At 42.7% G+C, this 26,361-nt stretch overlaps 1 protein-coding gene across 2 annotated transcripts in view; it reads right to left on the bottom strand.

The window, feature by feature from the left end:
* The window catches only part of ADGRL3 (adhesion G protein-coupled receptor L3), a 1,148,457-nt gene that overhangs the window by 252,587 nt on the left and 869,509 nt on the right, over positions 1-26,361 (bottom strand). Inside the window, exon 22 of one of the 2 annotated variants that reach the window (XM_040417792.1) lies at positions 23,798-23,926. The exons of the other annotated variant lie outside the window; for it this stretch is intronic. Coding sequence (XP_040273726.1) covers positions 23,798-23,926 — 129 coding nt within the window. The remainder of the gene's footprint in view (positions 1-23,797; positions 23,927-26,361) is intronic. 2 annotated transcript variants of the gene reach the window in all.

The following is a 26,361-nucleotide window of genomic DNA, read 5'->3' as shown; positions in this document are numbered from 1 at the left end:
GTGGAGTGGAGTGAACATTGTAAGGACAACTGCTTGAGTAGTAGGTGCTCTACACTCTCTGTAACATCTTTACCTGTCTTTCTGTCAGATTTTATGGATGTGTTCTCTGAGAAGGGTTGTCAGGGGTTACCACCTCATCGTCCATATGATTGCCCGATTAATCTATTACCTGGGGCAAAACTACCTAAAACCCGGTTATACAATCTTTCCGGCCCGGAGAGGAAGGCTATGAAAGATTATATTTCGGAGAGTTTGGCTAAGGGACACATCAGACCCTCTTCTTCACCTGTGGCTGCAGGGTTCTTTTTCGTTAAAAAGAAAGATGGGCGCCTACGTCCTTGCCTGGATTTCTGGGAATTAAACCGGATAACTATCAGAGATCCTTATCCTCTTCCTCTCATTCCCGACCTCTTTAATCAGGTTGCTGGTGCTAAATGGTTCTCCAAAATGGATCTCAGAGGAGCCTATAACCTGGTTCGCATCAAAGAGGGGGATGAGTGGAAGATGGCTTTTAATACTCCGGAAGGGCATTATGAAAATCTGGTCATGCCATTTGGTCTTACTAATGCGCCTGCGGTATTCCAACATTTTGTCAACGATATTTTTAGTCACCTTATCGGGAGATTTGTTGTGATATATCTTGATGACATCCTGGTCTATTCCCCGGATCTGGATACACATAAGATCCATGTGAGACAAGTGCTGCAGATATTAAGGGCCAACAATTTGTTTGCTAAGTTAGAAAAATGTGTGTTCGCCGTAAAAGAACTGCCATTTCTGGGGTATGTGTTGTCAGATTCAGGTTTCCGCATGGATCCAGAGAAAGTCCGGGCGATTATAGACTGGGCTCTGCCTGAGAACCTGAAGGCATTGCATCGCTTCCTGGGGTTTGCCAATTTTTATAGAAAGTTTATAAAGAACTATTCCTTGGTGGTCAAACCACTGACGGACATGACCTTAAAGGGATCCGATTTTTCCAAATGGTCACATGCAGCCAAAACTGCCTTTGCATCTCTGAAGGAGAGATTCACCTCGGCCCCTATTCTCGTACAGCCAGATGTCTCGCTTCCTTTTATTGTAGAGGTTGACGCATCAGAGGTGGGGGTGGGAGCGGTGCTATCTCAGGGCCTGTCCCCTGGTGAATGGCGTCCGTGTGCTTTCTTTTCGAAGAAATTGTCTACTGCAGAAAGGAACTATGATATTGGCAACAGGGAACTTTTGGCTATTAAGTTGGCTTTTGAGGAGTGGCGTCATTTTTTGGAGGGGGCGGTTCATCCCGTCACAGTGATTACTGATCACAAAAACTTATTATATCTGGAGTCTGCTAAACGTCTCACCCCTAGACAGGCTCGGTGGTCATTATTTTTTACTAGGTTTAATTTTGTAATAACCTATCGCCCGGGGACAAAAAATACTAAGGCGGATGCATTGTCTCTAAGTTTTCCTGGAGGGGGTGATGTTGAGGTACCAGAGCCCATTTTGCAAAAGGCAGTGGTGGTCGCTGCATTACACTCAGGTTTAGAGGGGAGGGTGTTGGAAGCTCAGGGGGACGCCCCGGCCTCCTGCCCCTCGGGTAAACTGTTTGTGCCAGAAAATTTACGCCTGGAGATACTAAAAGAACACCATAACTCCACACTGGCAGGACACCCAGGTAGTAGGGCAACCTCTGAATTAGTGTCTCGTCGGTTCTGGTGGCCTAAGTGGCGCCAGGAGGTGTTGAATTTTGTGTCTGCATGTGCTACCTGTGCTCGTTCTAAGGTAGATCATACTCGTCCGGCAGGGCGTCTTTTACCTCTAGCCATCCCCAACAGGCCTTGGACGCACCTATCAATGGATTTCATTACGGATCTACCAGTATCAGCGGGGTAAACTGTTATTCTTGTAGTTGTTGACAGATTCAGTAAAATTGTACACTTTATTGCTCTTGCCGCATTGCCTAATGCTAACACACTGGCTCAGGTTTTTATTGACCACATCGTGAAGCTTCACGGGGTCCCTTCCGATATTGTTTCGGATCGTGGTACCCAATTCGTTTCTAAATTTTGGAAAGCTTTTTGTTCTCGTTTAGGGGTTCATCTGTCGTTTTCTTCATCTTTCCATCCACAGTCCAACGGTCAGACTGAACGTACCTATCAAAACCTAGAGACATATTTGAGATGCTTTGTTTCCAAAAATCAGGAGGAATGGTCATCTTATTTACCGTTAGCCGAGTTTGCCATTAATAATCGTCGTCAAGAATCCACCGATAAGTCACCATTTTTTGGTGCGTATGGTTTCCATCCTCAGTTTTGTACGTTTAGTGAGGGGGGGCCGTCTGGGATTCCCGAGGAGGAACGATTTGCGTCTTCACTTTCTTCAGTGTGGCAGAGTGTGCAAGAAAGTTTGAAGAGAATGGGTGGTAGATACAAACGTGTTGCTGATAGGAGGCGCTCTGAAGGTCCGGACCTTGGGGTGAATGACTTGGTGTGGTTGTCTACCAGAAATATCAAGTTGAAGGTTCCCTCGTGGAAATTAGGTCCGAGATTTATTAGTCCTTATAGGGTAATTAAGATCATTAACCCGGTGGCTTTTCGTCTGGAGCTACCTCAGACTCTAAGGATCCATAATGTCTTCCACAGGTCTCTGCTTAAGAGATATGTAGAACCTCCTGAACCATTGCCGCTACCGCCTCCACCGGTGGTTGTTGATGGCAGTCTTGAGTTTCAGGTAGAAAAGATTGTTGATTCACGATATGTTCGCCGCTCTCTTCAGTACCTGGTGCACTGGAAAGGTTATGGTTCCGAAGAGAGAATGTGGGTTCCAGCATCAGAGATAAAAGCGGACAGACTCATTCGGGCTTTTCATAGCTCCCATCCGGAGAAGCCTGGTCTTGAGGGTCCGGGGGCCCCTCGTAGAAAGGGGGGCATTGTCACGACTGTGACTGATCCAGACAGGTCTGGGAGGAGAAGGTCGCAGCGACTTGCTACTCGCGATAGCTTGTGAGTTTGCTCCGTGGTTCTGGGTATGTCATCCAGGTTTTGCCTTGTGAACCTTTTTGTCCTGACTGGGAGTTTGTAGGCATCCTTCTCAGATGAGTCCTGTCTGCCACTCCCAGATACTATATTAGTTTCAGTTTCACTTGCAGTCATTGCCAGATATAGTCCTTACTTCCAGTTCTATTCTGACCTTTGAAGGAGATCGTTTAATGGTGTTGCTGTGGAGCTCTTGTCCGGCGTGGACTGTCGTGATTGGGATCGCCTTCTCTGCTCGTGACTGGATAAGTCTATCTCTGCTATAGTTTGTTTGTTGCTGTCTTCCCCTGCTGTTCTCCTAGACATGAGTGATGGTGACTAGTGCTCCCATCGGCCTTTCCCCACTCTAGGCTTGTTAGGGTAACTGAGGGTTTAGGCATCCTGCTCGCCGCACGGGTTCACACCCCGTCTAGGGTATCAGGGCAGACAGGTGCCAGCTTAGGGTTAGTCAGGGGTGGCCATACTATTCCCATCCGTAGATAAGGGTCCCCCTTCCCCTCCGTCTGGTGCGACACGACTGCTGCTGGGATAGCGGTCGTGACAGTAATCCTTAGCCAAGCCAGAAGAAAGGATGACAGTCTTCCCCCAACCTGGAGTCTGGCGTCATTGCTTCTCTTTAGGTCTACTATCTTGGGTCCTAAAAAGAAATCCTCCTGATTTCCTCTGAAATCTGTCCTTTTCTTTTTTGTCGTATGGCCTTCCTCTTTGTCTCCTAAATCCATGCTGGGGTTTATGAAAAAAGGAATTCTTTTGAGGAATGGGAAACCCTTTTTTCTTGTCTGACACCTTTTCTAGGCTGTCGTCCAGACAGGATTCAAAAAGTCTGTTGCCTTCACATGGAAGGGAGCAGAGTCTAGCTTTTGAGCCGTGATCCCCTTTCCAAGATTTGAGCCATATTGCCCTTCTAGCTGCGTTAGTCATAGCAGAGGACTTTGCAGCAAACCGGATGACGTCTGTAGATGCGTCTGTTAAAAAATCTGCAGCCTTAGAAAAAGTAGGTAGTGAAGTTCGGATCTCTTTTCTGGATTTCTTTTCTTTAAGGTGAGTTTCCAGTTGGTCTAACCAAAGACTGAGAGACCTAGATACCCAAGTGGCTGCGATAGCCGGTCTAAGGCATGTGGCTGCCGTCTCCCAAGCCCGTTTTAAATAGATATCAGCTTTCTTATCTAGCGGATCAGCCAGGTAACCCAGGTCGTCAAAAGGAAAAGCCGCTTTTTTAGCTATTTTGGCGACTGGGGAATCCACGGTCGGAGCCTTATCCCACACTGGACACCGATTCGTCATATGGGTATTTCCTCTTAACAGAATTGGGGATGAAGAATTTCCTGTCAGGGTTCTTCCATTCTTTTCTAATTAAGGCTTGTAAATTTTCTTGAATTGTGAATACTCAATGCTTTTTTGGGCCTAGGGCTTGAAAGGCTTGGTCCGCTACTGACTTAGATTGTTTAATATCCTCCAGTTGCATGGTAGATCTTACTGCCTTAAGTAATGGCTGCGTATCCTAAGTAGGAAAAAAAGGTCTCCCAGAATATTCCCCTTCTGAAGAATCAGAGTTGCTGGAAAATAATTGCCCTGATTCTTTATCTTCATTTTCGGAGGAATCATTATCTGAACTGTCATACTCCGGGGATTTATCCGGGGATCTCGGACGACTCTTACTGAACGCTTTAAGAGAGGCTTTGACTTCTGACCTAATTAGCGACTTCATAGACCTGGTTAAACTCTGGAACTCTTCTGCCACTAGCTTATCAATACATGCTGGACATAACGGTTTAAGATATGATGCTGCTAGGGCCGTTTTACATCCTGCACACTTTTTGTGCTTGCTCTTGCTAATAGATTTTTTGGGCGGCTTTGAGGAATAAGAACAACATCCCATTGGTAAGTAAAATTACTCTCACCAATAGATGTAGAAATTTTCCTTCCCTACTCCTTAGGACCTGTACTGGACTGACGGGCCTCAAGGGTTCAGCGCGTCCATCTCAGGGTTCAGACATACTGCCACAAGGCTAGAATCCTCTTCAGCACAAACACTGTGTGCCAATCCGCTGGCTGCCTGCTCCTGCAGCCGCATTTCTAGATTTTAAAGGACGCGCCTCGGCTCTACTTCTGGCCCTGCGGCCGGGGAGGAAGCTCCGCCCTTTCCCCGACGTCATCGAAAAAGCGCCAGGCAGAACACGGCCGCGCGCATGCGTAGAAGCGCGGAGGCCCCAACCGGGAAGTAGCACTGGGGAGCCTCCTGAACACGGCCACAGCGGCTCCCCGTAGGTCCGAACAGTAGGCAGGACGCAGGCAGACTTACGGGGAGCGGCTCCCGGACACGGCCACAGGACTACCGCTCCCCTGGGAAGGGGCACCCTACGGTAGAAGCTGCACCGGACCCCCCCCCCCAGTGGCAGGGGCTACAGATGGAGGTGAGGAATCCCAGCAGATATCCGCTGGACATGCTTCTCAGGATCTCCCATCCGGAGGACAGGAAACCTGAACTGGGGCTTGGTGGGGGTGTGAACCTTTTATCTTCTCAGGTTTCCTGTCCAGGTGGGAGGTCCTGAGTCGCATGGGGTGCCGTCATGGGTGAGGGGAAAGTATGTACCAATCGTGGCCTCCATTACGTCTCTGCAGAGGTAGCTTTCCCAGACTGTTCCCTAACTGTCCCCTATCACCACACCCGGAGATTGCTATCCAGATTTCCCAGACTGCAGAATGCTAGATCAGCCTATTTATGAATTGGTAAATCCCCAGTATTGTAGAATAGCTAGCTGGATTTTTTGGCCAGGGGCCTGGAAACTGAGTAAGATTCCCAGTGACAAATGCTCTATACTGTAGCATAGCTAGACAGATTTGTCATTCAAGGTCCCTGGAAAGCTGAGTAACAGATTATAGGGAGCTGTAACAGGAACTGCAAAATACTAATTCTACCTAAAGAAATCCCCCTGCCCACTTCTAAATATTGCCATAACTAGACCGATTTGCCTTTCAGGGTCCTGGGAAAACTGGGTTACCACCACATGGAACTGTAGAGAATGTACAGTCGTGGCCAAAAGTTTTGAGAATTACATAAATATTGGAAATTGGAAAAGTTACTGCTTAAGTTTTTATAATAGCAATTTGCATATACTCCAGAATGTTATTAAGAGTGATCAGATGAATTGCATAGTCCTTCTTTGCCATGAAAATTAACTTAATCCCCAAAAAACCTTTCCACTGCATTTCATTGCTGTCATTAAAGGACCTGCTGAGATCATTTCAGTAATCGTCTTGTTAACTCAGGTGAGAATGTTGACGAGCACAAGGCTGGAGATCATTATGTCAGGCTGATTGGGTTATAATGGCCGACTTGACATGTTAAAAGGAGGGTGATGCTTGAAATCATTGTTCTTCCATTGTTAACCATGGTGACCTGCAAAGAAACGCGTGCAGCCATCATTGCGTTGCATAAAAATGGCTTCACAGGCAAGGATATTGTGGCTACTAAGATTGCACCTCAATCAACAATTTATAGGATCATCAAGAACTTCAAGGAAAGAGGTTCAATTCGTGTTAAGAAAGCTTCAGGGTGTCCAAGAAAGTCCAGCAAGCGCCAGGATCGTCTCCTAAAGAGGATTCAGCTGTGGGATCGGAGTGCCACCATTGCAGAGCTTGCTCAGGAATGGCAGCAGGCAGGTGTGAGCGCATCTGCACGCACAGTGAGGCGAAGACTTTTGGAAGATGGCCTGGTGTCAAAAAGGGCAGCAAAGAAGCCACTTCTCTCCAAAAAAAACATCAGGGACAGATTGATCTTCTGCAGAAAGTTTGGTGAATGGACTGCTGAGGACTGGGGCAAAGTCATATTCTCCGATGAAGCCTCTTTCCGATTATTTGGGGCATCTGGAAAAAGGCTTGTCCGGAGAAGAAAAGGTGAGCGCTACCATCAGTCCTGTGTCATGCCAACAGTAAAGCATCCTGAGACCATTCATGTGTGGGGTTGCTTCTCATCCAAGGGAGTGGGCTCACTCACAATTTTGCCCAAAAACACAGCCATGAATAAAGAATGGTACCAAAACACCCTCCAACAGCAACTTCTTCCAACAATCCAACAACAGTTTGGTGAAGAACAATGCATTTTCCAGCACGATGGAGCACTGTGCCATAAGGCAAAAGTGATAACTAAGTGGCTCGGGGACCAAAACGTTGACATTTTGGGTCCATGACCTGGAAACTCCCCAGATCTTAATCCCATTGAGAACTTGTGGTCAATCCTCAAGAGGCGGGTGGACAAACAAAAACCCACTAATTCTGACAAACTCCATGAAGTGATTATGAAAGAATGGGTTGCTATCAGTCAGGAATTGGCCCAGAAGTTGATTGAGAGCATGCCCAGTCGAATTGCAGAGGTCCTGAAAAAGAAGGGCCAACACTGTAAATACTTACTCTTTGCATAAATGTCATGTAATTGTCGATAAAAGCCTTTGAAACGTATGAAGTGCGTGTAATTATATTTCACTACATCACAGAAACAACTGAAACAAAGATCTAAAAGCAGTTTAGCTGCAAACTTTGTGAAAACTAATATTTTTTTCATTCTCAAAACTTTTGGCCACGACTGTAGAATACTAAATCTACCACGACAAATCACCCTCCTCAGTCCTAAATAGTGCCATAGCTAGGCAGATTTGCCTTTTAGGGCCTAGGAAAGCAGGGCTACTTGCATAATGTAAGGGTAACTTTATCCACATAGTGTACTGTATATAACCACAAGACTTGTAATACAGCTTTCTCACACTGATGGGTGTCAAATTTGCCTAGTCAGTGAGAAATAATTCCGGGCTGTAGGCACACTTGATATTCAGGCACCTGGGAAAGCTGGGTAGCACTTTCAGTAGTGTTAAAGCATCGGTACTGTCTAGTATATCTAGTATCTCATCTAGTAAGCCCCATCCCTTTCTGAACTTTCTGTTTGACTGTGAGGTCAGGCTAGTGCACATAAGGTGATAGTCTGTCTCCAGCCAAAGATGGAGAGGCAGGGAGGAAAGATGGACCTGTCTGACTGTAGGAAATCTCCTAAACATGCTTTCTGTAGCAGTTTGAAGATGTCCAAGCGGAAAGAGTTAAAGACAAACTATCCTTACCAGGTTATGCTTTTTTTCTTGTTTTTCAGGCTGAAGTGTTCCTTTAAGGCTACTTTCATATATGCATCTTTGCTGTCCGGTTTTGAGATGCATCCATTCAGAACAGATCTGGTTGTATTATATTAAAAATGAAGAAACCGTATCTGGCACAAAAAATTGTCTTGCTTAGTTGACTGGCCTTGTGGGGTACTCTTTGGGGTGCTCTCTATCATTATGGAGACAAAAATATTCCTGAGTATTGTATGCCAGACAACACTACTCTTGGTTTCTAGCAGGGTGGATAAAAATCAATGAATTAAAAAAAAAAAAAAACGGATTCTTTTTTTTAAATCAGATTTTTTTTTTTATATAAAATGCTTTTTGAGGAAAATATATTACCATCCAAAGGTTATTTAGGTTTATAAAAGTTTTTTTAATTATGTAGAATAAGGCTGTATATGTTTAATTTTTTTGGTAAATAAATTCCATTAATCCATTCACAATGGGAGGGAAGAAATGCTAATGAGCTCTTAACAAGCTTTGCCTCTAATGCCACCAGATGTAAGGCAGCTATCCTATAAGTCAATATTCAGCTCTTAACCACCTCCCGACCGCCTAACGCAGGGATGCGTCCTGCGGGCGGCCGGGTTATTCCTCCTGGACGCATAGGCGCGCCATCTCGCGAGACTTGAGATTTCCTGTGAACGCGCGCACACAGGACGCGCGTTAACAGGATCGCAAGGTAAACGAGTTGATCTACAGCCTGCCAGCGGCGATCATTCGCTGGCAGGCTGTAGATGCGATTTTTTGAACATCAGAAAGGTATATTAGACGCTGTTTTGTTAACAGCGTCTAATATACCTGCTACCTGGTCCTCTGGTGGTCCCTTTTGCTTGGATCGACCACCAGAGGACACAGGCAGCTCTGTAAGTAGCAACAAGCACCACACTACACTACACCCCCCCCCCTGTCACTTATTAACCCCTTATTAATCCCTGATCACCCCATATAGACTCCCTGATCACCCCCCTGTCATTGATCACCCCCCTGTAAGGCTCCATTCAGACGTCTGTACGTGTTTTGCGGATCCGCAAAACACGGACACCGGCAATGTGCTTTCCGCATTTTGCGGATCCGCACATTGCCAGAACTATATAGAAAATGCCTTTTCTTGTCCGCAATTGCGGACAAGAATAGGACATGTTCTATATTTGTGCGGACCCGGAAGTGCAGATCCGCAATTCCGGATCCGAGCGGGACAAAGTCTGTCCCCATAGAAATGAATGGGTCCGCAATTACGTTCCGCAAAATGCGGAACAGAATTGCGGACGTGTGAATGGGGCCTAAGGGTCCCTTATCACCGCCAGTTAGTTAGCTACTTGTTAGGTAGTTAGCGCCCACCGCACCGCAGTCACTGATTAGTCGCTGATTAGCGTCATCGCTGTCGCTAATCAGCACTAGTACTATATAGTATCTGTAAGTGATCAAGACTGATCGCAATCAGATCTACAGTACAGACCAAAGGTTTGGACACACCTTCTCATTCAAAGAGTTTTCTTTATTTTCATGACTATAAAAATTGCAGATTCACACTGAAGGCATCAAAACTATGAATTAACACATGTGGAATTATATACATAAAAAACAAGTGTGAAACAACTGAAAATATGTCATGTTCTAGGTTCTTCAAAGTAGCCACCTTTTGCTTTGATTACTGCTTTGCACACTCTTGGCATTCTCTTGAGCTTCAAGAGGTAGTCCCCTGAAATGGTTTTCACTTCACAGGTGTGCCCTGTCAGGTTTAATAAGTGGAATTTCTTGCCTTATAAATGGGGTTGGGACCATCAGTTGCGTTGAGGAGAAGTCAGGTGGATACACAGCTGATAGTCCTACTGAAAAGACTGTTAGAATTTGTATTATGGCAAGAAAAAAGCAGCTAAGTAAAGAAAAACGAGTGGCCATCAACTTTTGGTCTGTACTGTATATCAGTACATTAGGGTCACCTTAGGCTCTACAAAAAACGCAGTGTTCGCCTGATCAGGCCTGATCTTGTGCGCACACTTGCGTTTAGTCCGCCCCACCGCAGTGACAGAAATGTTTTTTTTTGATCACTGCAAAAACACCGTAAAATCGCTGCGGCGCTATAAAGATCACTTTTGAGCTTTTTGGATCTTTATTAGCGATAGCAGCTTTTTTTTTTTTGCACATTTTTTGGCAGAGATTTTTTCATCCACATTGATCGATGCGAATGAAGAAATCTGTGCCGTTCATTTTTTCTTTCAGCCCAGAGGCTGAACGAAAAAAATAAATCTCATTACCCGTATGCTCAATATAAGGCCTCACGACCGTGCCGTTTTTTGCGGGCCGCAAAAAACGGAAGGCACCCGTGTTGACTTCCGCAATTTGTGGCGCCGGCAATATAAATGCCTATTTTTGTCCGCAAAGCGCGTACAAGAATAGGACATGTTATATTTTTTTTGCGGGGCCGCGGAATGGAGCCACGGATGCGGACATCACGCGGAGTGCTGTCCGCATCTTTTGCGGCCCCATTGAAATAAATAAGTCCAAAACGGCGGCTCGGATGCGGACCCAAACAACGGTCGTGTGCATGAGGCCTAAGGAGAATAGCAGAAATTCCTAATGCTGGCCATACATGTAATGATTGCGGAGACCCTCAAATGCCAGGGCAGTACAAACACCCCACAAATGACCCCATTTTGGAAAGAAGACACCCCAAGGTATTTGCTGAGGGGCATATTGAGTCCATGAAAGATTGAACTTTTTGTCACAAGTTAGCGGAAAGGGAGACTTTGTGAGAAAAAAAAATAAATCAATTTCCGCTAACTTGTGCCAAAAAAAAAATCTTCTATGAACTCGCCATGGCCCTCACGGAATACCTTGGGGTGTCTTCTTTCCAAAATGGGGTCACTTGTGGGGTATTTATACTGCCCTGGTATTTTAGGGGCCCTAAAGCGTGAGAAGTAGTTTGGAATCCAAATGCGTAAAAAAATGCCCTGTGAAATCCTAAAGGTACTCATTGGAATTTGGGCCCCTTTGTGCACCTAGGCTGCAAAAAAGTGTCACACATGTGGTATCGCCGTACTCAGGAGAAGTAGGGCAATGTGTTTTGGGGTGTATTTTTACATATACCCATACTGTCTGTGAGAAACATCTCTGCAAATGACAACTTTTTTTAAATTTTTTATACAAAGTTGTCAATTTACAGAGATATTTCTCTCACCCAGCATGGGTATATGTAAAAATACACCCCAAAACACGATACCACATGTGTGACACTTTTTTGCAGCCTAGGTGCGTAAAGGGGCCGAAATTCCAACGAGTACCTTTAGGCTTTACAGGGTTGCTCACAATTTAGCCCCGCCCAAAATGCCAGAACAGTAAACATACCCCACAAATGACCCCATTTCGGAAAGTAGACACCCCAAGGTATTCACTGAGGGGCACAGTGAGTCCGTGGGAGATTTTATTTTTTTTGCCAGAAGTTAGCAGAAATGGAAACTTTATTTATTTTTATTTTTTCATTTATTGTGTCATTTTCCGCTAACTTGTGAAAAAAAATTAAATCATACATGAACTCACCATGCCCCTCCGCGAATACTTTGGGGTGTCTTCTTTCTAAAATGGGGTCATTTGGGGGGTATTTATACTATCCTGGCATTCTAGCACCTCAAGAAACATGACAGGTGCTCAGAAAGTCAGAGCTGCTTCAAAATGCAGAAATTCACATTTTTGTACCATAGTTTGTAAATGCTATAACTTTTGCGCAAACCAATAAATATACACTGATTGGATTTTTTTTATCAAAGACATGTAGCACAATAAATTCTGACACAAACTTGTATAGAAATGTAATTATATTTGAACAATTTAACCAGAGAAAGTTAAAAATAATATTTTTTTTAGAAAATTGCGGCCTATTTTGATTAATATCGGAAAAACGAAAAATCTTAGCAGCAATCAAATACCACCAAAAGAAAGCTGTATTTTTGAGAAGAAAAGCAGGTAAAATTCATTTGGGTGGTAAGTTGTATGACCGAGCAATAAACCGTGAAATTAGTGTAGTGCAGAATTGTAAAAAGTGGTCTGGTCATTAAGGGGGTTTAAGCTAGGGGAGCTGAGGTGGTTAAAATAAGCCTTGAGACATGACTTGGATATTAAATAAGCCAGCACCTCATCTGCAGACAGCTGTTTCGGGGTGATTGCCCCTCATCAGTGCAGAGCAGAGAGTACTGGCTTAACTGGGTAGGAGGCCTGTGTCCGAAACAGCTGTCTGCAGATGAGGTGCTAAAAAAATAAAAAATTATTTAACTCACCTTAATCCACTTGTTCGCGCAGCCCGGCTTCTATTCTTTCTTCTTTCTTCAGGACCTGGGTAAAGGACCTTTGATGACATAACTGCGCTCATCACATGGTCCATCACATGATCCATCGCCATGGTGATGGATCATGTGACGGACCATGTGATGATCACAGTGACGTCACCACAGGTCCTTTTCCTCCTGCAAAGCAAAGAAGAAGAAAGAAGAGAAGACGAGCTGCGCGAACAAGTGGATTAAGGTGAGTTAAATTATTTTTTATTTTTTTAACCCCTCCAGCCCTATTGTACTAAGCATTCTGTATTAAGAATGCTATTATTTTCCCTTATAACCATGTTATAAGGGAAAATAATAATGATCGGGTCCCCTTCCCGATCATCTCCTAGCAACCGTGCGTGAAAATCGCACCGCATCCGCACTTGCTTGCCGATGCTTGCGATTTTTACGCAGCCCCATTCACTTCTATGGGGCCTGCGTTGCGTGAAAAACGCACAAAATAGATTTTCACGAAACGCACAAGTGATGCGTGAAAATCACCGCTCATGTGCACAGCCCCATAGAAATGAAGGGGTCCGGATTCAGTGTGGGTGCAATGCGTTCACCTCACGCATTGCACCCACGCGGAAATCTCGCCCGTGTGAAAGAGGCCTTAGGCTGATACAGGTCTGTGCCCCATCCTTGCTTAGCACGGGGGAAAAAAAAAAACATTGGCTAAAATGTCAAGTATATTAACTTGTTTTGTCTTGATGGCTCCAGGCCTTGCCAGATTGGGTCATAAATGAACTAATATATCCCTCTCAAATGGAGGTTCTCCATCATTACTTTCAAAAAAGATAGCAACTTCACTGACCCATGGGTTATTATAGCATTGCTGATCTTGAGAGCGATCATGTTTAATCGCCATTAAATTTCCTCTCATGTGAGTCCCATTATGGATTGCTTCTGCACATGCTTCTGGTTCTACTTCATACAACAATCTATAAGAGCCGTTTATTTCATTTAATACATCTGCTATTTCGTTCATAAGTTGCTTGTTGCAACTACAGTTTTCAGGTATCGAAAGTCTCTCATGAGTTGCCTGTGCATATTTTCTTGCATCTCCTCCTTCTGGATGTAAGGTTCCAGTTAGGCTGGGTTCAGACCTGAGCGTCTTTGATATGCGCGTTTAACGCGCGTTTTTGACACTCGTTTTTGACGAGCGTTTTTTGCAATAGTAAACGCGCGTTTGACGCGCGTTTGTGTGATTGACTGCAATGTCCTATGGCCACAAACGCGCGTCAAAACGCCCCAAAGAAGCTCAAGTACTTGTTTGAGCGTAGGGCGTTTTACAGCGCGTTTTTCAGCGCTGTAAAACGCTCAAGTGAGAACCAGGGCCATAGGGAAGCATTGGTTTTCATGTGTTGAGCGTTTTACAGCGCGTTTGAACGCGCTGTAAAACGCTCAAGTGTGAACCCAGCCTTATATGATATATTTGACCATGGATTCTGAAACATTAGGGCCTATATCCCGAATGAGTTGCAATATCAGCACCATTGATATAAATGCAAAAGAGCTATTTATTGCCCTTATGTTTTCCATAAAGTTTTTACTGTACCGGTGATTATTTGTCATTAGCTTTTGTAGTAGCTCAAGGAAATCCTGCTTGGGGAAAGGTAACTTTCCCATTGTGACAGCATTGTGCAATTTTTTTTATTTGTGCCTGAAAGTTTCTAGAATTACAAAATTGTCACAATCATGTTCTTCAACATTGTTTTCACCTTGTGTGATAAGGTTGGCTGTGGTTCGTAGGTTTATGCCAACATCTCATGCTCTTTGAGCATTTTGTTTTTGATTTTCTTGAAATCTATAAATTTGTTGCTGTATTTCACTGCTGTCTTGCAGCTTGTTGCTCATTTTCTTGCTGCAGCCTTGCATCTAACCGTTCTTCACTTTCACAGGCTCTTCGTAGTCTCGTTCTCTCTGCTTCCACAGCTCGGTGGTCCCCTTTGCTATTATATGTTTCAGGATGTCCACTGATTTTACTGGACTAAAGTTTTAGTGTACCTGCAGACTTTATTACTCTCAGAAGAACATCCAATTACAGTAAACCTGGTAATCCCCACTCAAATTCAATACAATATTGGGCAAGGGCTGTAGAATATGCTGACTATTATATTCTATAATAGTTTATTAACACAGTGAGCGACACAGTGTTAAAAATGGTGCTGAAAGTGTAAACGTAGCACCTGATGATAATTATATGCTGTAACAATTATTAGATAACTTACACTCTGTAACGGCAGTTGCTGACCGCTGACGTTCCCCTACTGTCCTCCCTGGCCGCCTCCATCATTGTTCGCGTCTGGCTGTATTGTGGGGCAGGTAAGGGTCCATTCACACGTCCGTTTTTTCTTTCCTGATCAGTTCCGTTTTTTTGCGGAACAGATCTGGACCAGATCTGGACCCATTTATTTTCAATGGGTCCTGGAAAAAATCGGACAGCACAATGTGTGCTGTCCGTTTCCGTTGTTCCGTTCCGCATGTCCGTTTAAATATAAAACATGTCCTATTCTTTTCCGCAAAATTCGGATCCTGGTACAATACAAAGTCAATGGATCCGCAAAAAACTTAAGACATTTGGATGTCATTACGTATGTCATCCGTTTTATGCGGCTTCCGTTCCTGGAAATTACATTTTAATTTTTTATTTTCAAAGAAATCCAAACAACTTTATTTGCTTATTGAAATTTATACATGTTTCCGTTTTTTAAAAACGGATGACATACGGAAACAATTTCAGGAACAACGGATCCGCAAAAAACGGACCGAAAATCGGGATATAGAAAAATACTGACGTGTATGTAGCCTAACTGCGGTGATCTGCCGGTTACTTTCCATTCACTTACTTGGTCCTGGGTTCTGTCCTTGCATGTGTCGTCCTTCCTGGAATCTGCTCCAAGGTTTCCTTCCAGCCCTGAACACAGCATGCCTTCCAGCCTGTTCCCTCTAGACTTGACTTCCTGTGATTTAAAGGTTTCGCACACGTGACCTGTGTGACCAATGCCAGCCATCCTGCATCTATATAAGTGGTCCAGCCCTCTTCCCAGGTGCCTGAGCGTCCTGCAAAGGTTGTTCTAGTTTGTGCTTGTGTTCCTGCATTCCTGACCTGTGATTGTATTCTGGACAGTTTCATTAGTTTGTCTTATAAATTAAAAGCAATGTCTGATTTTCATTAGCTGATTTTCAGTAAATATTTATTTATTATTACTTTTGTCAGTTTCAAGTTATTTCAGTGACCAATGTGGGGTTTTTCTTTCTTTAACGGAAGAGTACCAACAATTTTGTCCACATGTGTACAGCTTTATGGCAAAAAAAATCTGCATAACTTGTATTTCATTCATTTACAGGGATACTTCCATTAGTATTATGGCATTAAAAATGAAATAGAAAATATTGTCCTAAAACTCCTATACAGATAGAGAACCCATTGCATTCGGATTGCATCCAGGCGCCTTCAGTATTTTACACATACCTATTCATTTCTATTGGGCCAGAGCTGTGGGAAAAACACACAATATAGAACATGCTGTGATTTTTCCTGAATACAGAGATGATCAGTGATAAAAGATTGAAATGAATGGGTCAGGATTCATTCCGGATGCTATCTGTTTGCAACACACATCACATCCGGATAAAAAAACTCAATCATGTGAAAGAGGCCTTACACAAACCTTTGATAAGGCTAGAAGCAAGTTACCTAAACCCCACACTTCTGCGCAAAACTGTCTGCCCCCACTTGCTATAGCAATCCGAACACTAATGTATGCTGGCACACACTGAGCTCTCTAGCATCAAGTATGTCAACTAACAAGGATTAACACAGCTAAGTGATACTTTTCCTCATTAAGGTTATGGTTACATGGTAGTGGCAAGGACAAAAATATTAAGGGGCACATTTATTAAGACGTTTTATTAAGGCCCATAGCTGGTGGTGGATCCGCCTCAGTTATGAAGAGGGGCAGCCTCTCCGTAACTTCGGAGCATTCAGCGCCAGTTCAAAATGTAAGGCAGCTTTTCTGTGCCTTAAACAGGCAGAGAAAATGATGACTGAGATGGGCCTGATGGCCCGTCCCCTTCCCAGCCCACAATTTAAGACCTGGCATGAGGGGGGCGAAGTCACAGATAGGGGCGCAACTAGCCACTGCGCTACTATCTGCGCCTGAAATATGCTTAATATAGGAGTATTTCAGCATGATAAATGACCCCCTAAATGTTAAGATCTAATACACAGTCGAGTCACATTATTATGACCACTTTCTGTGAGTAGCCCATGAAGGAAGTCACGTGTAGTGAGCTGAATTAGTGGGTATATAAGGTGTGTGATAGGCTGTCTGCACCCACATCCATTGTTGCTGTCATGGGTAAAAAGGGCGATTTATGGTTAAAGGTTATGGTTTAAAGTTGCAAAAAAGGAAGACTGGCTTGGCTTTTAGGCCAAGGATGGCTGTATTTCTGAAACTGCACAGTTTGTGAACTGTTCTTGTACTGCTGTGGTGAAAATGTATTGTGAGTGGACAAATGGCACCATTGTGAAAAAGCAACATGGAAACTCCAGGGCACCATGTACCATTAATGTGAGAGGTGAAGCTACGAAGGTGCACAAGGGCAGACGGACACACCTCCAATGAGTCACATTTTCTACTTTGTTGAACGTACGGACATTGGCATGGCCTGGTACTAAAGATCGCTTTACATGGGATGATGCAGCAAGCGATTTTTGGGAAGGAAGTGTTCCTTCCCGACATGCGACTGCTCGTCGTAACTGCTGTTACATGTAGTGATTTCCTTCACAGTATGTGGAGGAGTGATCACTAATGCCATCGCTCTTCCCCATACTGACTCATTGTTTGCTGGCAGCAGATGCAGTTTACACAGCCCAATCTGCTGCCGGCAAATGATAATTTTGTTGACCACATGAATTATTTATTACCCGATGAATAAGCGTTTCGCTTGTTCATTGGGTAATCAGTGGCTCCTTTACACTACCAGATAATCACTAGTCCAGCAAATCCAAAGTTTATGCAATTTGTTTCGGATGAATCACTCAAAATGGTGCATGCCACTTAATAGAGACAGAAATGAAAAATGGTATCTTTACACAGAATACAGCTAGCTTAGTGTCAGGAAAGACAATAGCTAATTACATTTCTTTAATTGACAAAGAGATACGGACAAGGTCAGTGTAGTGAGTGTATTATTAAACTCAATCAGACTGCCAGGCATTTGCAGTGGGTGCTACACTGCTACAGCAATATTTAAAGCTATAGTACTGAAGTTTTATTAATGTGTACAACCCACTTTATGTAACCTAATTCATAGACACAGGCAGAAATCTTATACAAAATTAATCCTGGTGCTGATAATGCACTGCCTAACATTTTTTTATCTGTCCAAATTGAGCTTTTTTGTGTAAAATATTGCTAAGTTTCTTGAAATAATTAAAGGGGTTGTCCGGCCATATATATGTTGATGACCTATCCTCAGGATAGGTCATCAGCTGTTTGACAAGGAGGCAGCGCATCATGTGAATGCTACTTCCTTATCTTTACACCACGTGTCATCTCCTGTGGAGCAGCAGTGTAGTGTAATTACAAGTACTTGCTCCATTCACTTGAATAGAGCGAGTACTTGTATTACACTGCACTTCCGAGATGAAGTGCACCACAATGAACAGGAAGCGGCACGCTGCCACCTATTCAAACAGTTCATCGGCGGGGGTGCCAGGTGTCGGACCGCTGCTGATCAGATATTGATAACCTATCCTGACAATGTCATCAACCCCTTTAAGTAGATCACAGACTAGTGTACCTAACCTGACATATTGCTGTGCATCACAGATGCCACAGTGAACTCTGTCCAATTAACCATTTGTTTGTAAAAAAAAAAAACTCTTGTAAAGTTAAAATCCACTTATAGAGTACCTAACCTGACACATTGGTCTGCATCACAGTTGTCGTGTATAATAGTGGACTCTAGTTCAACTAAAAATTATGTTGCAGAGTTTCTTAAAAAAAAATTGAGTTTGTCACAAATCCCATGTGGAAATTGCTGGCCGCTGTTTTAAAGCTCTGCAGTCAGAGAATAACACATGGCTGTTCAAGCATAAATGTAGGAACTACTGCTCTCTTTAAACATATGGTTCATGATTTTACTATTGATACCTCCCAGATTATACAAAATATACAAGGCCTCATCTCTTATGGAATACAGTACCCCGAATTAGCACATCTCACATCCTTTGCAAGTTGCTGGACACAATAGCACCTTCCTCCCTTAGAAAATGCTTTTTAAAATCACACCTCACATACAATAGATCCAGAAGAAGATACAAGCAGCACTTCTGCTCTCAGCGATGCGGTGCGCGTGTCCCGGAGAAGATCCACAGGTAATTGTATAGAAAGGACCAGCACTCGCTCTAATAGTAATTTCAAGTAAATTTAATGGTCACATACATGTGGTAAGTGACGCGTTTCGGCTACTATGAGCCTTTGTCAAAAAACATGACAAAGGCTCATAGTAGCCGAAACGCGTCACTTACCACATGTATGTGACCATTAAATTGACTTGAAATTACTATTCGAGCGAGTGCTGGTCCTTTCTATACAATTACCTCACATACAATGACAGCAACCTATGACAAGTCTTTCAACTTATTAGCATTTAGATCAACCTGGTCAATATGTAAAATAACACTTTCATGTATTGTATATAGCAGATACTAGTATTGTTTAACAGAGTTTCACTTGTATCTTGCCATACACTATGTTCCCACCCCCAAAAGCCCTATAAGTATGTGCTGTGAAATACAGATTTCAGGTATTGACAACCCAAGTTGAGTCTGGGCTGATCTTTACCTCCTGGCCAGAGCAAATCGGATATTCGTTGTACAGGGAAATATTCACGGGTTGGAGGTCTGATGCCTCATCATATAACCATCATAAACCTGCCTGAAGAAAAACCGCTAACAGTTTATGTGATAAAATCAAACTGGCCAGCAATAGGAGCAAGACCCTCCACCTCCTTCCAGTCATCATTGTAATAGCTGAGCCACATCCAAATGTAGTGCATGGTTGTTGTTATCATCAACATCATCAGCTACTGTTTCTCCTGCTCTGACTGCTCCTCTTCCTCCTTTGTTCCATTGTCAGTCATCCATAACAGAATGTGTGGGCAGGAAACAATACTCTGCCTCTCCTTCTATCCATACAGAGCCTTCTGCCTTATCTATTATGTTCCATACACTACTGCTTCTGCTAGAAACCTGTCACAGCCAGACAGTTGAGAAGCGCTCACAGGAGCTTTTCAGATCCTCCTCCTTGAATTTCTTTGTTTTGGTTTAGTTTCTCATCTCGTTAGTCTATCTCAGCTGTCATGCAGTCGGACTGATTGCTTCCCTTTAAATTCCTCCCCATAATGCAGTAGTGTGCGGCTGATACAACTTCCTGGAGTGTGTGTGCATGCTGTTCCCAGTTCCCAGTCCTCAGTCGTCTGCAAGTTAAGTGCTGTTTATGTATTTATGATTTTCTCTTTTCTGGATCCAGGTGACCCTGACTCCCTCCATGTCAGTGTAGGGAGCCGGTGGTCGTGTCCCCTCACTATTGTAGGGTCTTCAGGTAATAGATAGCCGAGGAACGTGGATATGCGCCCATCCACCTTTGGGGTGTTCGCATAGGCTGAGCAGTGAGGGAGAGCGGCAGGTCTATTGCAGGGGTCTCCCTTTGTTCCTTAGTTGTGGATCCAGAGAGACATTGTTATATGGTATTGTCTTGTTTCCTGTACACCATCCGTGACAAAACCCTAACCTGCACAGTATAAGAAACCTGAAACTGCTGCCAAACAAGTGATCATTTTTTGATGTCTTTTGTAAAAAGACTTTGCTTCTTCACTTTCTAGGAAAATCGTAGATTGTTTTAAACAACACCAAGCCTGTGGCCACAATTTTTGGAACGCTTTCTTCTTCCAATACACAATGTGTATAAACACGAAAGGCATCTGCCCTCAAAAATGGATAATTTGTAAGTGTTTTTCATGTTAAAATGCATACAAAATTTTACACTGCAGTGCATTTTTCAGCAGGCTGTTTATTACCACCCACTATCATCCATTTACCCATAGTCATGTATGTTGTTGCCATTCTTTCATTACTAATGCTGTCTATGCATTAAATAGCTTGAAAAGGGTTGGATACAGTCCTAGTAGACCGTAGAGGACGACCTCAGGGCAACTGGGGCACTTTCAATATAGGAATTTACTGGGACCAAAGCGAAACCGAAGGCCAAATTGCTCTAATCCAAACCCAAAAAAATTTCAAGAAATTCCCTAATCTTTAATCAGTAGTGTACATAACTGGGTATAAAGTATGGTCATTGGTTTGTATAACATAATTTGTGCAGTGTGAAGATGGAAAAAGATATGTAAATGACAACCGCTAGCCTTCTAGAAATGATTGTTACTTTCTTTGGCCAGAGAGTCAAGATTGCATTTTCTGTATTGCTTGGCCTATCAGGAACACTGGTAGGCCCTTAATCATATAAATAAGCTGTCACCCCTAAAGCTATGCTACTGTATTCTTCCGAAAGAAAAGGTATTCATCCTACTCCTTCCTGTTTTAGCACAACCTTGCTCTTAGGCAAAAAGTTCCATAAAGATCTGTGTTTTGATAAGTTTGGAGTGGCCTTCACCAAATTCTGACCTCGTCTCATCTAACACCATTAGATTTATACACACTTACATTCAGAAGCTCAAGGAGAATCTAATGCATGGATTTGGCCCAATGGAATATAAATTCAGGCCTTGAGTTCACACCCAACATTTTGATGTGAAACAGTTGAAAATGTCTGCAGCCAATTATCAAAGTCTAGTAGAAAGACTTCCTAGGAGATAATGACACTGCAAATCCAATTCTACAATGTGTAATACTGGTGTACTAAAAAGCAGCAGTGTGGTATTTTAGTAGAGCAAGCAAGGTGACTCAAGCCTGCAAAATCAACTTTGCAAGTAACAATGTTATATTCAAAAAGGTATTGTGTGCACCAGAGAGAAGGCTGAGGTGTGCTAACTTGGAGATGGGTTCCACCTAGAACCACCAATACAAGTCCAATATGCTAGAAGGGTCAAATTAGCCCCTAGCTAAATTGCTTTGAATGCTTTATTGTGGAGCACAAAAGTTCATACCCGTGACATCTCGGCATGCAGGCCCTCCTCAAGCTGGATTTAACATACAACACTATACTATAAAGCCAGTGGACCTAGTGTTTTCAGGCCATACGCATATATTGTTTCAGAAAATACTTAGAACAGGCTCCTGCTGCTCTGTAACCTTGCAGTTTCAGTCATCCCCTAGGCTTGAATTATATTCTTTATTTTGTTACACGCTTCATACAAATATCTGACAGGCCTACCTACCTGTACAGCAATTTTAGCATACATACACTCCAAGCTTCTTGTCAGCGGTATTGCAATGGTTAAATGGGTATTCCGGTTACCATAAATATAACTTATGCTTTAGACTAATTCATCAGCAATAATTACCTAATATAATGAAAATCTCACAGATTTACCGGTCTATAGTTATAAAAGTGGTTTTCTTCCTCTGCTACCTGTAGCTCTGAGCCTTTATTAGGTCGAGCATGCTCAGTGTGCTGCTATCAATTCTCAAGTTAAATGTCTTGTGAAACAAAGGGAGTGTCAATGTGCTGGTGATTACTGAGTAGAGGGGGCATGACCGGACTAATATCAGGCAGCCAATCAATAAACATCAACACTCACAGCAGGAAAGCTAGGGATTGTGGGGATTGTAGTCTTGTGAGGGAAGATCAGGCGCCATGATACTCTGTGTGTTACAGGCTCACACAGGAGCTAGACAAATGGATTGCAAGGTAAAATGAAGCTCTGGTTATATGTATAGGTATGGGTTCTTGTTTGGTTACAGCTTACAGCCTTAATGCAATTTAAAAAAAAATAAGTTACTTACCAGAATACCCCTTTAACTAGATTAGCTCTCTTTCCTACATAGCATTGTCCATGGACTGTAGGGTCTCATCGCGATGCCAGCACTGTGCAGTACATACAACCAAGCACCAACTGGTTGCTTGCTTCTGAGCTCACTCCCCCTGATTTTGATTGATAGTGAAAGTAGCCTTACTAGTCACTAGCTGTGGCTTTTTTTTTTCAGCCTATGAATTCACTTCCATGGGTCAATGGCCTTTTTGCAGCTTAGTCTCATTCAAGTTATTAAGTTGGGATTGAACTACAAAAATCAAGCACAGGCGCTGTACAACGTATAATACTGTGCTTGGTATACCATAAAGAGGATGCAGCACCTACAATGATCTGATATAGATAACCTATCCATAGGACAGGTCATCAATATTTAAATCCTGGAAAACCTATTTAAGGGTGGGTTCACATCTGTGTTCTGGATTCCGTTATGGCTTTCCATTATAAAATGGTTATAAACAAAATAACGGAATCTATAAGACAGAAGGACGGATCCGTTATGCTGCCCATAGATTTGTATTATGATGGAATGCAAAACGGAAGCCTTTAAAAGGCATTCCGTTTTGCTTTCTGTCTTAATAGAAGTCTATGGGGAATCATAAAGGATCTGTCTGGTTTCCGTTATGCAGAACAGAGAAAAAAGTCTTGTCGACATTGCATAACCTCTTGCATAACGGGACCCAGACAGATCCGTTATGATTCCTCTAGACTTCTATTAACACGGATCAAAACAGAATGCCTCTAAAGGCATTCCATGTTATAACGGAAAGCCATCATGGAATCCAGAACGCAGATGTGAACCCACCCTAATTGTGATTTTTCTCTTTTATAACTGTTCATCAATAAATTAAGTTGTAATAAACGAAACAACAGAAATCGAGGTAAATACAATATATTGGTTGAGGCCACTAAATGTCAACACAGCTGATTTGCATTAAGTAGACATGCCTGCAAAAGAAATTAGTGATAAGAGTCACAAAACTATCACAAAAAGGTTGGGAAACATTTCTGTGATCGTAATGAAAGTAATACAAGTACTAACAAAGATTATAAATATTACGGTATTAAAGTGTATGAAAAGAGAAAAAAAGCTAAAAAAAAAACCAATAACACAAGACAAAAGGCAGTAAAATGTACTACTCTATTTGTTTAACTAATCATAAACCCACAGTGCACATTGTTATTGATTATTACAGTCTACTTAATAGTAAGCACTGCTGATCAAAACCATGAGTTTGTAAAAAAAATACTGCTGAAATTTGAATCTATTTAAATGTATATGGAGGGACTTTTAACGGAAAGGTTAAGAGAAACTCAAGCACACCTTGTAATTTGTATATGCTTACAGAAGGGTTGTTATAGACAGCCAATTCCCCGAGCAATGTATTATAGGGATTGTTAGCGCCACGAGGACGAAGAAGAGCATTGGTAATAAGATGGTTAGCCATGGCTCCTGGAATAGCCCAATAAAGAGACAAAAGAAAAGTCAATCAGGAATATGAACCAAATATAGCATGTTAACATTAGTGAATGAGCGAATGGAAACAACAAAACAATCCATTTAAAAGGGCAAGATGGTAAAATAAAAACTGTAGGCAAGCTGACAATTATAAAACACATAGAATAAACATTGAATACACAGTGTCATAACATAGGCAGTACCTTGTACAGTGTACAGTGCATCTGATAGATATGATGTTCATGTTAGGCTAAGGTCACTCCATTTTGTGGTCATAAATTAGATACGTGCATGCGCCACAAAACTCATATGCCATCATTGTGAAGAAGACCAAATAGTTTGTCCATTTAGCATTCCAGGCAGGTTTACTACTACAGTAATGAAAAGAGCAGGCGGGTACACTTTTCAGAATAAAAGGAAGTGCATCTGTAGAACTCCTTCCAGTTCTAGAGATGGAGCAGCTAGGGTGGGCCGAAGCACTTTCCACAGAAGTGACCATAGCCTACACAGATTATTCACTAGCTACGGCAATCTCTGGTTTAGCAAAATAATGGAATCCATTTTGTGTTTAAGATTAGAGATGAGCGAAGCTGACGAAGTGGAATTTGTTTAGAATTTCCAGAAAAATTTGATTCGCAACAAATGCGAATTTCCTCGTGCTTCGTGGTAACGAATCACATTTTTCCTAAAATGGCGGCTACACGTGTGAGGACTGAGGACATGGGGCAAGAAACTCTGGGAAGGCGAGATCACCCAGATTGACATGCCTGCATGCGGCCAATCAGCAGCCAGCCAGCCTTTAAATACGGCAGCCATCTTAGAGTCAGACATTTTCCAGTGTTCAGAGTGCAGGGACAGATGTGTGAAGGCGCTAGGGACAGCAATTGGAAAAACCTGATTGTGGAAAAAAAAGATAAAACAAAATGATTTATAAGTGCAGGGAAAGGATAGGGAGGAATCATTTCACAGCATCTAGTGCAGGGAGAGACATCAGAAGGCACCAGGGACATTTATATGAAAGCGATTTACAAGTGCAGGGAAAGATTATTTGGGGATCCAAATAGCCATTAGACAGCTCTGTCATTTCAGCTATTTGTTACTGGGCTGCAAGTGCTATGTTGAAAAGCCTTTAGTGGCTTATATCTTAGTATCTTTAGTATCTTATATCAGTACTACAAGAAAAATATATACGCATTTCACTTCTGCAGTTATTTCTGGTGAAAGCGTATAGGCGCGTATTTCAGTAAAAAAATTAAAAATATATACGCACTGCACTGTTGCTGTTATTTCTGTTGAAAGCGTATAGGGGCGTTTTTCAGTACTACAAGAAAAATATAACGCACTTCACTCTTTAAGTTATTTCTGGTCAAAGCGTAAAGTGGCCTATTTAAGTCCAACAAGAAAAATATATTCTCAGTTTACTTCTGCACTTATTTCTGTTGAAATCATATAGGAGCGTATTTCAGTAAAAAAAGAAAAATATATACGCACTGCACTGTTGCAGTTGTTTCTGGTGAAAGCGTATAGGGTTGCATTTCAGTAGAAGAAAAATATATTCTCAGTGCATTTCTGCACTTAATTCTGCTGGAAGCATATAGTGGCCTTTTTCATTCCAACAAGAAAAATATATTCTCAGTTCACTTCTGCTATTATTTTTTGGTGAAAGCGTATAGTGGCCTATTTCAGTCCAACAAGAAAAATATATTCTCAGTTCACTTGTGCAGTTATTTCTGTTGAAAGCATATAGTGGTGTATTTCAGTAAAAAAAGAAAAATATATATGCATTGCACTGTTGCAGTTATTTCTGGTGAAAGCGTATAGGGGCGTATTTCAGTACAACAAGAAAAATATATTCTCAGTTCACTTCTGCAGTAAATTGTGGTGACAGCGTTTAGTGGCCTGTTTCAGTACAAAAAGAATAATATATTTGTCGCTTTTAGTGGTGCTTTCATTTTCATTTAATTTGTTTAGTTCAGCTACTAGTATGTCAAGCAGAGAACTGCCAGGCCATGAACAGAGGAGTGGCAGAGGCCTAAATGTTTCTGGCGCAAGCAGAGGTCGCAGCAGAGTAAACGGGCGTTGCAGCAGAAGTCACAGCGAGAGGCCTAAGCTCCCATTGTCATCTAGCAGACGTCTCTTGACCAGCAACCCAGAGGTTCTTTATTGGTTAACTCGGTCATCCAAGTCATCCCAAGTGACATCAGACACCCTGCATGGCACACGTGTTCAATCTGGTTGTCAAGCGGTTTCTGAAGTCTTCCACCCATCTGCAGACATCCTAAAAATGGCCAGGAAACTTTGCATGCACTTCAGCCAATCGTACACTGCAAAGCACACCCTTCTTGAGCTGCAGCGTTAGAACGGCATCCCCCAATATAGGCTGATATGCGACGTTTCCACTAGTTGGAATTCCACCCTCCATATGTTGG

The sequence above is a fragment of the Bufo bufo genome, chromosome 2 (genome assembly GCF_905171765.1).
Source record: "Bufo bufo chromosome 2, aBufBuf1.1, whole genome shotgun sequence".
NCBI classification, from domain to species: domain Eukaryota; kingdom Metazoa; phylum Chordata; class Amphibia; order Anura; family Bufonidae; genus Bufo; species Bufo bufo.
Note: the sequence above shows the minus strand (reverse complement) of the source record. Positions and strands in the feature narration are given on the sequence as shown.